This window comes from Drosophila biarmipes, chromosome 3R (genome assembly GCF_025231255.1).
Source record: "Drosophila biarmipes strain raj3 chromosome 3R, RU_DBia_V1.1, whole genome shotgun sequence".
NCBI lineage: Eukaryota > Metazoa > Arthropoda > Insecta > Diptera > Drosophilidae > Drosophila > Drosophila biarmipes.
Genome location: NC_066616.1, coordinates 32022643 through 32037969, shown reverse-complemented (window position 1 = coordinate 32037969; position 15327 = coordinate 32022643). Strand labels below are relative to the sequence as shown.

At 48.3% G+C, this 15327-nt stretch overlaps 3 protein-coding genes across 4 annotated transcripts; 2 read left to right on the top strand and 1 right to left on the bottom strand.

The window, feature by feature from the left end:
* Positions 1–6830: 6830 nt before the first annotated feature.
* LOC108025124 (cAMP-dependent protein kinase catalytic subunit 2) lies at positions 6831–8430 on the top strand. Of its 2 annotated transcripts, none has more exons than XM_017095391.3 (5): positions 6831–7202; positions 7259–7488; positions 7554–7719; positions 7775–8052; positions 8120–8430. In XM_017095391.3, the coding sequence occupies exons 1-5, from the start codon at positions 7026–7028 to the stop codon at positions 8412–8414; spliced, it is 1146 nt and encodes a 381-aa protein (XP_016950880.1). In that variant the 5' UTR covers positions 6831–7025; the 3' UTR covers positions 8415–8430. The 2 variants fall into 2 exon arrangements, with proteins under 2 accessions (XP_016950880.1, XP_016950881.1); XM_017095392.3 differs by having other exon boundaries at positions 6837–7202; positions 8115–8368.
* Positions 8431–8629: 199 nt separating this feature from the next.
* Positions 8630–10066, top strand: LOC108025133 (cAMP-dependent protein kinase catalytic subunit 2). Its single transcript, XM_017095405.2, has 4 exons — positions 8630–9162; positions 9219–9384; positions 9443–9720; positions 9774–10066. The coding sequence occupies exons 1-4, from the start codon at positions 8750–8752 to the stop codon at positions 9985–9987; spliced, it is 1071 nt and encodes a 356-aa protein (XP_016950894.1). The 5' UTR covers positions 8630–8749; the 3' UTR covers positions 9988–10066.
* Positions 10067–11399: 1333 nt separating this feature from the next.
* LOC108025070 (uncharacterized) lies at positions 11400–13718 on the bottom strand. The gene is made up of 2 exons (XM_017095328.2): positions 12609–13718; positions 11400–12338 (listed from the first exon to the last, which is right to left on the bottom strand). Exons 1-2 carry the CDS (start codon positions 13710–13712, stop codon positions 11484–11486), a joined length of 1959 nt encoding a protein of 652 aa, XP_016950817.1. The 5' UTR covers positions 13713–13718; the 3' UTR covers positions 11400–11483.
* Positions 13719–15327: the final 1609 nt, after the last annotated feature.

Below are 15327 nucleotides of genomic sequence, written 5' to 3'. Positions count from 1 at the left end.
ATTTCTGACAAAGGCTTCATAAATATTTCCCCCATCCCGGAGACCACTCATCCATTTTTATGCAAAGTCGCAGGGCAAACAGAAAGCAGAACGTGGCAACCGATGGGCAAACAACATTTGTCGATATCCCAAATCACGACGATGGCTTAATGGTCAAGAGGAGGCCCAATCAACCCCGAAAGCAGCTCTCAGTCGCCCCTGCCGATGGTCACCATTAACATAACAATAATTATGGCCACGTTCGGGCCGAAATGACTGACCATTCAGCCCGGAGACATGGGCAAACACACTCCCAAAGTAACTTCACCATACAGATTCTGCAGGCATAAGCAGAATCCAGACTTCCTGCATCCGGTTGAATGGATTTCACTTCCCAGAAGATTTTTTCTGCTGGGGCTGGCCCATGCAAATCGGCAGATCGAACTGCGAGTGTTCCGCGTAATTAACTTCGATTGGAATTGGGGCAAAGTGCCAGGCTCCTGTTTTCCTGGGCTCCTTGTAATTTCTGCGCTGCAATTCCCCTCATTAGGAGGGCGACGAGGACATAAATTTCGATCAGAAGCGTAAATTGACAGGCGTGCAGATTTAAGAGGCGCAGCTTAGCGCAAGGCTGCTCCAGGCGTCCTCCGGCAAATCCAATTTCCGAGCAGGTCCTGCACGTTCGGATCCCGGCATGAAGGCTTCAGGACTCTAGATTCCAGATTCCGGATTCAGGACTCGTTACTCGAGGACCGTTTATGTGAGCAGGTCATGTCGCGGTCATAAATACAACAATGCCGCCGCCGCCGCCGCCAAAACTTTCGCGAGTGTCGCGAGCGCCATAAATTTCGCTGGCAAAAACTCACGGATTTATGTTTCCAGAGCGCAGGAGATAGCACTTGGACAGGGGGGACTTGGACGGGGGGACAGCCACCCACATCCTCCAGATATAATCCACTTTAAAGTTTCCCCTTCTCGGATCTCTCGGCTTCTGTTTCGGCCCACCATCCATGTGATGGGCGCAGGACATCCGCCTTGGCAGCCACATGCAAGTCTTTCCCCCGCCGACGACACGACATCTTATCCAATTTGCATTTAACGCATTTTTTTGGCCAATTTCGCTGGCTGCCAGTAAACCTCCTCTCCAGCAAATCCCATTTGCAGCGATTTGCATTTAAGGCTGTCCGTGAAATCGAGACGAGCTCACACAGAAATTAATAAAGGAACCCCCTGCCTTCCGGTTCCTCCGCCATATAGCATATACCATACTTCCGGCGGCTCTGCGGCCGAACCGCAAGTAAAAATGTTCAATAAACGTCCGGCCCGAAACGAGAAGTCCAACCGCAAACGCCTTCAATAGTCGACTCGGACACGGACACGGACATCCAGGGCAGTCAATTTGGAATTTTTCAGCGTTTTAGACGTTTTACAGAGATGGTATAGGGGCTCCAGGGAGCGGGGATGTGGGGTTAGGACATAGGATATAGCCGAGGGAAGCAGCTGACTTTGACAGCGCCGCCCGCTGGCCGTTAGTTACTCCTAGTTTGCGGTTCTGCCGCTCGAAATATTGGCGGTACCCCGAGATGGGTCCAATTAAAAAACAGAAAGCGGCATGATCGAAGTGCTAAGAATCGCCCTCCGGATGCAGAGATACCTAGGACTAGATAAAATCATTTTTATTAAGATACTACAAGAGTTCAAATACAACTGAAACTGCCACTAAAGTCATTAAAAATGTTTAATTTATTTTATGTTCTAGGAAAAAAACTGCATGTGATTAAAATTTAATTCTTAAAATGCAGAGTAGATACAAAAATGTTTGGTCTAGACTTATGGAATAATGAACCATTAAAGGCTCTCATTATTTCTATATACTTTTATCTGCTAGAAATATTTGGGTGATTAAACATTTCATAGAACCTTCCCTTCGCCCCATCATACCCCGAATAAAATCCATTAAAGCACCCGGCCAACTGCAATTGCCAACAAGTTGGGTGGGCGTGGCTGTCGCCCGGCAGCGATGCACTGAGCGAAAAGGCCCAGCACTTCGGGCAGCTGCCCCGAACAGAAACCGAGAGTGGGTGGAATGGGAACCGTGGCAGAGGAGCATTTCAGATGCCAGAAGAGACCTGTCCTGGCGGGGCCAACTATTAATTAGGTTGTTAATTTTGCATTTGGCGAGCGTCGCTGGCTTTTCCCGTGAAAATTGTGAAAATCGTGCAAATGGCAGCGGAGCGCAGGCGACGAAATGGAAAACACACGTGGCATGTGGCACGATGATAAATCTCCGCGTTTGTGCGACACCATAAGCGAACACATGTCGCAGCTTGGCCGCACTTCCTCCTCGAGTTTCCCCCAGGAAAACTCCCCCCTTGGCCGCCCCCCGCCACCCCCTTTGCACCCCCTCCTTGGAATGCACCTGTCTCAATTAAGCGTGCAAATCGCATGCCTGTCAAAATAAAATGTTTGGCGTGTAAAAATACGTTGGCAGCCAGCGGAGATCTAAGGCGATCATAAAGATGCTCGGAATATGGCCAAAGTTTTCGAGTTTCGGGATCTGAAAAGGGAGGAGTAGGGCTGGGCATCCGCGGGTGGGACACACCCAGGAGATGTCGTTGTCAACATCACTTTGATCGTGCCCCAGGTTGATTATTTGCGCAGCGTTTTGCGACCAGTTCTGGGGCTCTTGAGGCCCAGAGGAATGCCAGGGCACCGCTAATGATGTTCATGCGCAGAAAAAATATGTGATAATTGAGTGAGGGGGTGTGGATAAGGTCTGGGTTCCCTCCTAAAAAGTGTACTACCCATTTATATATTAAAATCTCAGAAAGCAAGCTTTTTTAATTATTGCTTTTTCGTTTGCTCAATAATAAATAAATACTAAAAAACCTATGCGCCCATAAATCATTTTCCTCTAACATTAGAAATAGTTAAGGAGCGTGTTGAGCGTCTCATAAATTAATTAAAATATAAAAAGGAATAGTATTGCATTTATTTACTTTACATATGTTTTTGATCGTATACTTTATTAGGTAATGAAACTAATTTTGGAATAACAGCCGCATGTCCCCGGTTTCCAAACTCCTGATGAATCCAACGCTTTGTCAGCCTTCCCCTGACAGCGTTGATGTTTTGATGGATCTCATTAGGTCCGCACTGAACTCGGCAATCGGGCAACAGTCTGCCTCAAATCAAATTGATTTCTTGCAAAAAACTGCGCCGAAACGCGGCATCAACGCCTCGTTAATTAGAGGATGGAGCTGAGGCCAGGGCTAAAGATCCGTGACAGGCGGCGGGGCAATTGACATTTTGATAAATCCCGGGGAGGGGAACTCCACTGCGCGGCTACACATGTTGCCAGGTCTTTAAATCAGATAGACGCAGTGCAAAACTTAATGATCTGTGCCTAAATGGAGAGAGCCGAAGTCAGATATGACAAGTAAAAAGAATTTATGGCACTAAACAACATCAACAAAGGCGCACAAACTAACCGAAGCAACCACCCCGTATCGCGTTTCCCATTTTCCACCCCGCCCGCCGACTTTTCCAAATTTTATCAGCCTCAACGAGACGGAGAAATTCGCACAAATCACGAAAAAATGCTGCACACTTAACGTGAGGGTGAAATGTTGGGAAAGTAGATGTGGCAAGTACATTCGGTTCAGGGGCTGCTCACCCTTGTCACCCAGGCGCTGATAAGAACTTGCAGCCTAATGCAGCGGGGCAACGAATTTTGCAACAATTTCCGATTTCCATTCGGGAAAGGGACAAAGGCTGCCGGCCAAGTGGCAACATTTCAATGGCCCCGAATCAGAATCGGAATACGAGTCCAAAAAAACCGAATTGAAAAGTCATAAATTGCAGAGCGGCATTTAGGAGCGGACCGGCACGGAAATGCGCACCATGCGTGACCAATTATTGAAATACGACTTTAATTGAATTTCAATAAAATGTCGAGCATTTTGCACTCGCCGGCGGAAGGGGAAGGGGAAGAGCCGGGATCCTGCGACCAGGACCAATATCAATATCAATATCGCCACCAGCAGCCGAAAGCGTTTCATGTTTATTTATGGCAAATGGCGAAATGTTAAAACTGTGGCAATTGTTTTATTCCGCGCTTTTGTTGCCATTATTTGCTCGCGCTTTGGCCCAGCCGGAAAATTCACGGATGCCTCCCCACGTATATATCGATATAGTCTCGGCCGATTTGGGGGCAATTTGTTTAGAATATGGCGGGGCCAACTGGCTGTGTGCGAACCTGATGTCCGCGGATCCCGCTGATTTATGGCCCGAACGGGTTGTGTCAATAGTTCGTGGCTGATTTATGGAGCCCCTGGCAAGGTAGCTCCGCCCTGGGGCAGGGGAAGTTATGAAAATTACTGTGGGGCCAAGGTTTACTGGAAAAGCCCTCATATGGACGAGCTCAGCCAACTGCGAAATGTCAACGTGGCCCACCCGCAGAGCAGTTTCCGCGATGATTACTCCATAAATGCACTGGGAGAAAGCCCTATAAAAATCCATAATAATAAGCTTACCATATACTCGCATGTTTTAGATATACATCTTAAAATTATTTGGAATTATAAATGTAGTCTTATAAGTTTAAGTTAAATATCTTTTATTTGTTATAAATATTACTTGATTATATATTTTAATATTTCTCATATAGTAATATTTGTTACATATAACATACCTAATGGGAGGTCACCTACATTTCTTGTAAACTTTAATTAATCCATTTTCTGAACCTGGCTCTTTAAAGCAATATGAGAATATATTCTTCTCTTCCAAGTATTTAACTATATGCTAGTGGAAAAACCAAATTCAGAACCATTTTTTCTGAAAGTGCAATGCCAAGTCAAGGGATTACAAGCGGCCTTCCGAAGTGAACACTGGAATAAATCGAGGGGAGGTAAATTGGGGGTGGAGAGTCGGGGTCCGTTGATTGAAGGTGGAAGGCCGCTCGGCCGTGTGTTCGGGGTGGAATCGAGAGGAAAACCTTTGCCATCGGATTGGCAAGGGTTCATCGGCTGTCGTGTGTCGATTGTCGTTTTTCGCCCGTACATATAGGTAGCGTTTGACATCGGCGCATGACAAAAGTCACATGGCCAGCGGATTAGTTACACCTTCTGAATCCGCATTTGAATCCACGTCGCACGGTGAGGTGGAAGGTTTTTCGCGGTGGTTCGGGGCTCGGGGCTCGGAATTTGGGATTCCCTTCCGGAAGTTAGTACATTGTTGCTGCCCGCTGAACTGTGAATGAAGGGAAAACCGAATGCATTTTCCGGGAGCGAGTGCAGAGCGTGCCTTGATTTATTCCCGATTGTGCGGAGATTAGCGCTAATGGCCGAGGCCAGTGCGCCGGCAGCTGCTTTCCGGCGGTCCCGAAACCTTTCAGCATAATTGAATTGGGCCGGGACATTCACCTACTTAAGCCCAAAAAATGGCCTCTGATAACTAAGCCAAATATTAGCCGGGCGGCCAAAGACAAATGCCATGTGTGTCAACAGTTCATCGAGGCGTCAATTACTTTGCATAGCGCTGGGGATTGAGTCCTTCAAGACAGCAAATGAATTTTAAGTGTGGCCCGGCCATACATGTTCCATACGGGTGGGGCCAAAGAAACGGCCGAGAAACGTGTGCGTACGACTTAATCTGCTCTTGGCCCGCTTAGCACACACATGTACGGCCTTATGTGGCGGCTTCTAGGCCTTCCAGATATTATCCGCTTATTTATGGCCGTCGTTAACATATCTTAGCCAACTGGAGTTTATCTGGCGGCGGGCTCTAAGTTAAATGAGCCGGATTTCGAGTATACATTGGCTAAGTGAAATTGTTTAGTTTTTGCACGCCTCCCGCTGACAGTGCAAGTGAAAGTCTCCCAGTACGTGACGATTTGTTTTATTTTAAGCGAATTAAAAGCCAAATTATTTGTGGCCCCGGCAGATGAGTCAGTTGAAAGCCTTGCCGGCCAATCAATAATGAAGTTCCTCGCTGCCGAGGATAAATGCCAGGGCATTAGGCCAGACCAGGGGCATATTTAGAAACCCATTTTCGCATGGCTCGCAAACCAAAGCTGACCCAATCTGCCAATCTGAATGCCAGCCCGGCCGAAAGATAATGATTAATCGTCAATTTAGGTGGCTCAATGACAACAGGCCGGCCCGAAATGGCCAATAAACGGTTCGTTTTGGTCCCATTCGCTCGACAGTTACCTTAAAAGCCTGCAACAATTTCGGCATTCGGCTCTGCTAAGCCTACCACTGTCCCATCTCAGGGCCACCAGATACCAGATACCCACTCACATGTCCATCAACATGAAGATGCGGTCTGGAGTTCCCAACTCGACTGGCCTGACATGTGGAAATAAATGTACTAGAAAATTACCAACTTATGTAATCTTGGTTAGCATCATTTATCAAGCGGACGTTTTGCAATTTTTCTTACTTTTGCGGCCAGGAGGCAGCCAGTGAAACAGGACGAGCTCTCAGGACATGTCGAGAAGTCGGACTCCGGAGCACACATGTGTGCGGACTCAGTCACAGTCGCAGGAAACTGCCATTTCTCAGTCGCCCTGGGCAGGGATGGAGGTGAATTTGTCATACCTTGGAGAAGGGCTCTGTCGGCTAATTGAAAGAAGTGGGCCTTGACTTAGTCACGCATTTCTGGGATTTCTCGAAGTTCCCTTTACCTGAAGTTGAACTGTTCAGGGAGTATTTAGTTAGAACAAACCATTATTAGATATCGCATACTGCTTTGATTTTAAATATCACCTTTACACCTATCTTTGCTTAATATCTAGTCTTCCAAGAACGACCGAAAGAAGTCCTCCGCAGCCTTCGTTTCCCATCAAGGCTTTGAGCCAGATGTCACTGACTATCTGATTATTGTGTGAAAGTGATGAGAATCCAAATTCCAAGTGAATCAAGCGCCCATTACCGAAAAGACCGGCCACTCAAAATCGCTTCGCTAGTTCAGCTCCGCAAGGGAAGGCATTCGCAAAGGCGCCGTAAGATGCGCGATTGGCCGGATTGTGGACTGCTGTTATGAGCCAGCACAATACGCAGTACACCTTCAACTCCAAGGAAGACTACAGCACCACTTTGGACAACATGAGTCGCGAGTTCGACGAGCGATGGAACCACCAGGTCCAGTCGCCCTACACCAACCTGGATAACTACATAACACGGGCGGTCCTCGGCAACGGAAGCTTCGGCACTGTGGTATATGCAACGCGTATTCTTGGGTACTTCTTACCATTACAGTGTGGCACCCTTAGATGCTGGTCAAGGAAAAGGGTGGCAAGAACTACTACGCCGCCAAGATGATGAGCAAGGAGGATCTGGTGCGGCTCAAGCAGGTGGCCCACGTGCACAACGAGAAGCACGTGCTGCACGCCGCCCGATTCCCGTTCCTCATCTACCTGGTGGACTCCACGAAGTGCTTCGACTACCTCTACCTCATCCTGCCCCTGGTGAACGGCGGGGAGCTGTTCAGCTACCACCGCAGGTGAGTATCTAAGTCCTAGCGAGGTCTCACCATCTGATCGCAGATGGGTATCCCCCACCTTGAAGGGTTCGCAAGTTCAACGAGAAGCAGGCCCGATTCTATGCCGCACAGGTGGCTCTGGCCCTGGAATATATGCACAAGATGCACCTGATGTACCGGGATCTCAAGCCGGAGAACATCCTGCTCGACGGGAAGGGCTATATTAAACTCACGGACTTCGGTTTCACAAAGGTGGGTAGCGGCGGAGCGCAGCCAGAAACCTTTTTATACCTTTGAGTTTCCTCAGCGCGTTGATGGCCGCACTTCGACGCTATGTGGGACCCCGGAATACTTGGCCCCCGAGATCGTGCAGCTCCGGCCGTACAACAAATCCGTGGACTGGTGGGCCTTCGGCATCCTGGTGTACGAGTTTGTGGCCGGGCGATCCCCCTTCGCCATCCACAACCGCGACGTGATCCTGATGTACTCCAAGATCTGCGTCTGCGACTACAAGATGCCGAGCTATTTTACGGCCCAGCTGAGGAACCTCATCGAGAGCCTCATGCAGGTGGACACCTCAAAGCGGTGAGTGGATTGGGCGGGGACCTGCTCTTCCCAGGGGAGCCGCTCATGCCAACCCTTCTCAGTTTAGGAAACTCGAACGAGGGCGCCGTCGATGTGAAGAGCCACCCGTGGTTCCAGGGGGTCGAGTGGTTCGGCATCCTCAACCAGGAGGTCGCCGCTCCCTACCTGCCAACCATTTCCGGCGCCGAGGATCTGTCCAACTTCGAAAACTTCGAGTTCAAGGATCGCTTGAAGTCCCGAATAAATCGGCATCCCGACCTGTTTGCGAATTTTTAAATGTCAATATGTTGGTAATAATCGTCTTCTTAAGGTTTTACTTGATTTGTAAGTTAATGGGGAGAACAAGGGATTGGATTTTATAAAGTATGTTACTATGCATTTAAACACTTTTTTTTATATTTTTATCTGACTAAAAGTATGCAACAATACATTTTAAACTCAGAAGTGAAGTAATTTCTTTGGAAAGGCGACTATCCATCATTGACTGCATACTTTTAGGACCCTTCAATGACATTTATAAGTTATTTAAAAATGATATCTTGAAATTCCTAAAACTTTTTTAATAAATACGTAGCCCTAGAGCCCCAAGTCACTTTCCACCCGGTTTTTTGATAATGACCTAGACAAAAAATTCGAAATTCCAGTGTAGTATATTATAGCGATAACTGAAAGCCCAAAGAAGCTAATTGGCATCGCAATGGGACCGCAGCCTGAGCAAGCGCAGATGCACTTCAGTCCCAAGGTGGACTACATCCTCATCCTGGACAAGTTGCGCGAGGATTTCAACAAGAAGTTCGCCGTTAATGTGCCATCGCCCAGCACGGGACTGGATGACTACGATGTGAAGGCCACCCTGGGCTCGGGATCCTTTGGCAAGGTGCAGTTGGTGAGGGAGAAGGAGTCCGGGGTGTACTATGCCTCCAAGCAGTTGAGCAAGGATCAAATCGTGAAGACCAAACAGGTCAGCCACGTGATGAGCGAGAAGAACGTCCTGCGATCGATGACGTTCCCGAACACGGTCAATCTGATAGCCTCGTACAAGGATTTCGACAGTCTGTATCTCGTACTTCCTCTTATAGGCGGCGGAGAGCTCTTCACCTATCACAGGAAGTGAGATCTCTATAGTAAAGCTTAGAACTTATCTCTAATATATACACTTTTTTTAGAGTGCGAAAGTTTACTGAAAAGCAGGCTCGTTTCTATGCTGCCCAGGTTTTCTTGGCCCTGGAGTATATGCATCACTGCAGTCTGCTCTACAGAGACCTGAAACCCGAGAACATAATGATGGATAAGAACGGGTACTTGAAAGTAACCGATTTCGGATTTGCCAAGGTTAGCTATCGCAACTTTTTAAAACCAAGAAGTATCTTAAAGTTCTTAACACTCTTAGAAAGTGGAGACCCGTACCATGACCTTGTGTGGAACTCCGGAGTACCTGCCGCCGGAGATCATACAATCGAAGCCCTATGGAACCAGTGTGGACTGGTGGGCCTTTGGGGTCCTGGTCTTTGAGTTCGTGGCGGGTCACTCGCCCTTCTCAGCCCACAATCGAGATGTTATGAGCATGTACAACAAGATTTGCGAGGCGGACTACAAGATGCCTAGTTACTTCAGTGGAGCCCTACGCCATTTGGTGGACCACTTGCTGCAGGTGGACCTCTCCAAGCGGTGGGCTCACCACTTATAATATATAAATAGAACAAAAGTTATTTCTATTACAGCTTTGGAAACCTGATCAATGGCAATCGGGACATCAAGGAGCACGAGTGGTTCAAGGATGTGGAGTGGATCCCCCTGCTGAACCAAACAGTGAACGCCCCCTATGTGCCCAACATCAGCAATCCGGAGGACATATCTAACTTCGACAAGGTCTCCGAAAAGCCAAGGCCCAAGGCCAAAACCATGCGCCACGAGGAAGCCTTCGCGGATTTCTGAGCTTTGTTTGACTTGTGATAGTGATAGACCCTTTGGTTCCGTAAATTTCGACAGCATTAGCTAAACACTCGACCCCAGATCCCCCAGTCTTTCTTTTTGGATATGCGACAGCTGCTGCTCACATGTGTGATGTCAACAGCTCTGAATTCAGAGGGGTATACTTTTCCCTTGGAATTTTCCGGGAAAACAGCTGGCTTTCCCACACTTGTTGCGCTATTTTCCCCGATTTCTGGGCAGCCCCAATTTTCAATTCGACAAACTTGACTTGTAATTAGACTGGCGGCAGTGCCATAAATCTTGTGCGTTGTCGCTGTTGCAAGTGGATGGATGGATTTATGGCCACTTTGTTTATTTATCTCCAAGTGGGTGTAGCTTTCGCTGAAAGAGTTCGCCTTCATCGGGAAACTTTTGCACGAAATTATGTTAAACAATATTTAAACGAGCTCGCTTGCTGGGCAGCAAGCACCATAAATCTTTTATACCTTTTTCTGCTCTTCTGCATATCGGGCCACATTGATTTATATGCAAAGACTTAATAAAAATAGAGCAACGGCCAGACGGCAGAAAAACTAGACGCCATGTCCTACGGTCCAAGGTCTACCTTTGCAAGGGTCCTTTGTCCGGCTAACAAAACAAGGGACCTCGGCGATGGGGTGCGTGGGGGAGAAAGTTATGATTATCATAATTTTCGTTACGTGAGTTTTCATGTGGAAAAGATGAAACATCATCGTCTCCGTCGCAGTTCGCCCCGGAGTCACCCGGCTTTTCCTTGGCTTTCCTTCGGGGTGGAAGTCGTCATCGCTGTAATCATGGCACGCATTTACTCCTGTTTTTACCTCTGCTTTTTGGCGCCCGCCAGGCCGGCGCCACTTTCAGTTCAGCTCCAGACTCCCAGCTATCCCCCTCCCATATAGCAGATGTATACATCTTCTATGGCTTCGCAGCTTCTGAGCTTCAGACCTTCCTCCAGACCTCCAGTCCTCCAGACTTCCAGACACATTTTCTCCGTGTTGTGTTTTGCTTTTCGCATGCGTTTTCGGTGGTTTTCTGCTCGCAGGAAACAGGGGGCTCGCACTTCCTGGCCAGACTGCGAATCAGATAGTAAGACATCATGCATTCTAATGAGAATTTTAATTGCAGCCCATTGACCACTTGAAGAGTCCTGTCAGCGTTCGTTCCGGCGAGCAGTTCGCAAGACACGTGGCTCGGATGCGCTTCATGCCCGAGTGCCCTGGGAATCGCGAGGATAACTCGTCACCCGATGACAAATTTCGAAATTAGCGATGCCCCGTGCCCAGATACATTTCACATTATGGATGGACGATTGAATACTGTTTTCCGGGGGTTGCTGCTGCTCATCTGTAAGTGAATTAATTGCTGTTTTGATTGCGCTGGGAAAGTAGTTCTGTATCTTTAGGAAAATGAATTGTGCACGTTTATTGCATGGATCGGTGAAAATTCGTTACGAAACTTATGAGAGACTAAGGCTAAGCAGACTACGACTGCTCCAGTTCCACCTCGACGGAAACCGAGGGCAGATCCTCCTTGAACTCGGGCGTGTATACTTTTCCCGAGGCCAGGACGAACTTCTCCTGGCAGTCCACAACGAAGTAGGCAAAAGGACGATTGATTTCGAAGCGTTCCACGCCGGGCTGTTCGGGTTCGGGTTCTGGAACAGGAAGAACGGTGGACTCCACGCTGGGAGTTGGAGACCTGGCCTGCGCGTTGGCTGCCGACAGGGAGTTGGCACTGCTGCCTCCCTCGTCCACGCGCACATTCACGAACTGCACTATCTCGTCCACATGGACGTCGGGATCCTCGGAGAGCAGACCCAGCTGAGCCTCGGTCCTCGAGAAGACCTTCTTCAGGCCCATCTGCTTGAGCATCGCCTCTGAGCGGGAGGTCTCCTCCACCTGGAACTTGGGCAGTGAGACGTGCAGGTTCTTCTCCTGGAACTGCTTCTTGGCCAGCAGGAAGTCACTGGGCTGCAGCTGGGCGATCACATCACTCAATCCCTCGGTTTCGTCAGGCAGGACGATGCACAGGGCGTAGCGGGATGTCTCGTAGGGCAGACTGAGGACTCGAGCCTTGACCTGGGGAAGATCGGCCACCTGGAACTTGCCGCGGGCATGCATCATGGGCGCCTTCATGGCGTCCTCGTTGGTCATGAAGAAGAACTCATCGCTGCCATCCCTCAGCTGGAAGAAGGGAGTTTTCCAGCTGCCGCGGTAGTAGAGCCCGTTGAAGAGCAGCATCTTGGACTTGGATCCCGCAGAGCGACCCGTGATAGAGTTGGCACTCAGGGCGGAGGCGATGTCGTCCTGGTGGAACAGACTCCGGGCACCATAGACCTGAAAAATATTAAAAAATGTTAGTTTGAAAGCTCTATTTTATTATTCTACTATTATGATAAATTGTTCATGGTTTTGTGAAATTTAATCATATTTTCGATTTTTTGTGAAATTGTTCTTAAACAACTATATTCTTTTGCATTATAAATACTATTCTCGCTTCTAAAAACTTATTAATCTAACTGATTTATATGCAGTGTATCACATATTGCTTTCTAAAACCTTTTCTCAATTAAATTTTGGCATATCTGCATAAGGAATTCAACTCACCCGACTGACAGAGGCCAAGTGCGACTCCAGGGCGAGCATGATTTCATCGGCTCCATCCTTGGTCGCCGACTTGACGGCGTTTTCCAGCTTCTGGAGGGGCAGGCGCACCTTCTCGGGTTCACCGGCGGTCACCGCGGGAGTCGCGTTGATCTTGGCCAGCTTCTCCGCCTCCTGCACCGTCTCGTTCTCCTCCAGGTTCTTGATCTGGCTCTCCTCCTGGTCGCTGCGCTTGTTCTGCAGCTTCTCGGCTGGGTTTTCCTCGGCTGCCATGTCTGGTTTTTCCTGTTTTTCCACAGCCAGAGTGGTGGTTTCCTCGGGCTGGGACTCCAACTCCGATTCTGTGGTGGTGGCCTGTTCTTTTTGCAGCAGCTCTGCCTCGGCCTGGGCAACTGGTTTTTCCACATACTGCTTGTCGTCTATGTCGCGATCGAACTTTGAGGCCTCTTTGTCGATGACTTCCTGGCCATAGCCATCAGCCGGAACGGCGGGGATGTCCTCGTCGTCCAGGTTGATCCTTTTGAGGGTCTCGAATCCAATCACATCCTTGCTGTTGCTCTGCTCGGTGCTTCCCTCGGTGGAGTCCGCGTTGTCCTTCTCCTCGGAGAGCTGCAACGAGGTGTTGGGCTCGTTCCAATCGTACTGCTGCCTGTTAATATCCTTCACATCCACGTAGTAGTGCTTCTCGAGCAGATCCTTGAACTCCTCCCTGGCACTGTTGTTCCGGTAGATGTACAGCCAGGTCTGGAAAGAGGGCAGGGCGACGGCGGCATCCCTGTTCTGGTAGCTTCCCAGGACCCTCTTGTAGACCTCCCTCAGCTGAGTGCGATCCTTGGGATAGCCGAAGACCTGCTGGAACTCCGAGTAGGTGTCGCCCTCGGAAGCCTCTGCCAGAACGGCCAGGATGGAGGCCACTCCCAGCGGGGAGTGCACCTGGTTGGCATCGATGTCCTTGTTGAACTTGAGCAGCTGCAGGGCAATCAGCTGGGAAACCCTACCGGCAAAGGATCCCTGGCCCTTGCCCTCTTCCTCCAGCTGGGTGGTGGGCAGACCCCGGCCCAAAGTGGCCAGCAAAGTGACAAAAATCGCGCAGAGAACCGCTTTCATGGTGACGACGAGCGCGAATGAAGCCCAAGAAAGTTGGCCAAAGACTTTTTATGAAAGCCAGAGCCCGAGAACCGGCGAGAACGAAGCGCCAAACTGGTTAGGAAAACGTCGGAGATACGCTCCCCAAGAGGGGGCCTCCAGAGGAGGGGCTTTGTGTTTGATCAAGCCCCGATCACAAAGAAAGCCAACGAAAGTGGAAGTGGCGTGGGCCGCTCTCGAGGGCCCAGGCAAATGGGTCAAGCCAACAATCAATATGTAAATGCTACACAAAAAAACAGCTCACAGAAACCAGCGCAAACAAAAGTTCAAAGTCATTGAAATGTTAGAGAGCCAACAGGTTTCTTTGAACAGCAACAAACTACGTGATTGACATTTGATTTTCTGGCCGGTTAATTGCATTTTCTTGTACTTATCGTAGTTTTTACAGTGTGTGGAAATTGTTTCCCCGAATCGCTTGAAAACGGGATGTGGATTGCCTCACAGCCTCAAAGAGCTCCGAAATTTGGCAATCTTCGGATCTCGGGATCTACCTGACCACGCTTAACCCAGTTTTCTGCTAGGCAATCAAGTGGCCAGACACATAAGAACACAAATCATATCCCAATCACAAAAAGCTGGCCAAAACAGTTTCAACACACTTGGAGGCCACTGAACTTGGCCATCGCATTGTTGCTGCCTCTGCCGCTGATTACCAAATACGATGGGCGGGCGAAAGCGGCCAGAAGCGAGAACATGGTAAAAATCTAGTACCAAGCACAGCAAAAAATTGGCAAGCTCAAGCATAATAACGAACTTCATCAGGTAAAACTATTGCATTATTAATGTTAAATACCCATTACTAACCCCTTAAAAATATCTGATTGAAGAATACTATGGAAAATAAACCTTAACCATCTCAACACTCCCAACTTTTCTCAAAGTGCAGACGGCAGAACCAGGTGTGACGCTTATACTTGCTAATAAAAAGTGCTAAATTAAAGCACGGCTAACAAACTCTGGTTCTTTTGGAGGCTTGTAAACGAGTTTTCCGCTTTAGAACGAGTCACACTAAACGTTGCACAATTTATAAGACGACGAGGTGGGCCTTTCGAAGGGGGCGTGGGGATAAACACATATACTATATAGTGAGTCGCCAGTGCAGCGAACTTTCCAGAGAGCCACAAAGAATCCGAGGAGCAAAAGATACTGAGCGGCTTATGTAATTTATTCGACAAGTTCCGCATTTGTTCTCCATACCCTCGATATAAGAAAAGGTTACTGAACTTCGTGATTAATCAGAGGTGGTAAAAGTCCAGTTTAATTAGCATGCATTGGAATCGGTTCGAGATTGATACAACTTATTTGGGGCGATACAAAGAGTTTGAAAAAGTTATTTTTAAAAGCCATTCATGTTTGACTTCAAAGTTGCTTCTTTGCTTCCTACTTTCCTGGTGATACATGAATGGGTTTGTATTGCATTAAGCATTTTTACTAAAATAAATATTTTTTAGAACAAGACAATAATAGAGGTACACTTTTCTTATAGAGCATTTCATCTTCGACCCAATCTAAGCCACCAGAACTTTTTCAGTGGCTGTCACCTTGGGCCGGCCGTTATATTTTGAAACAAATACGA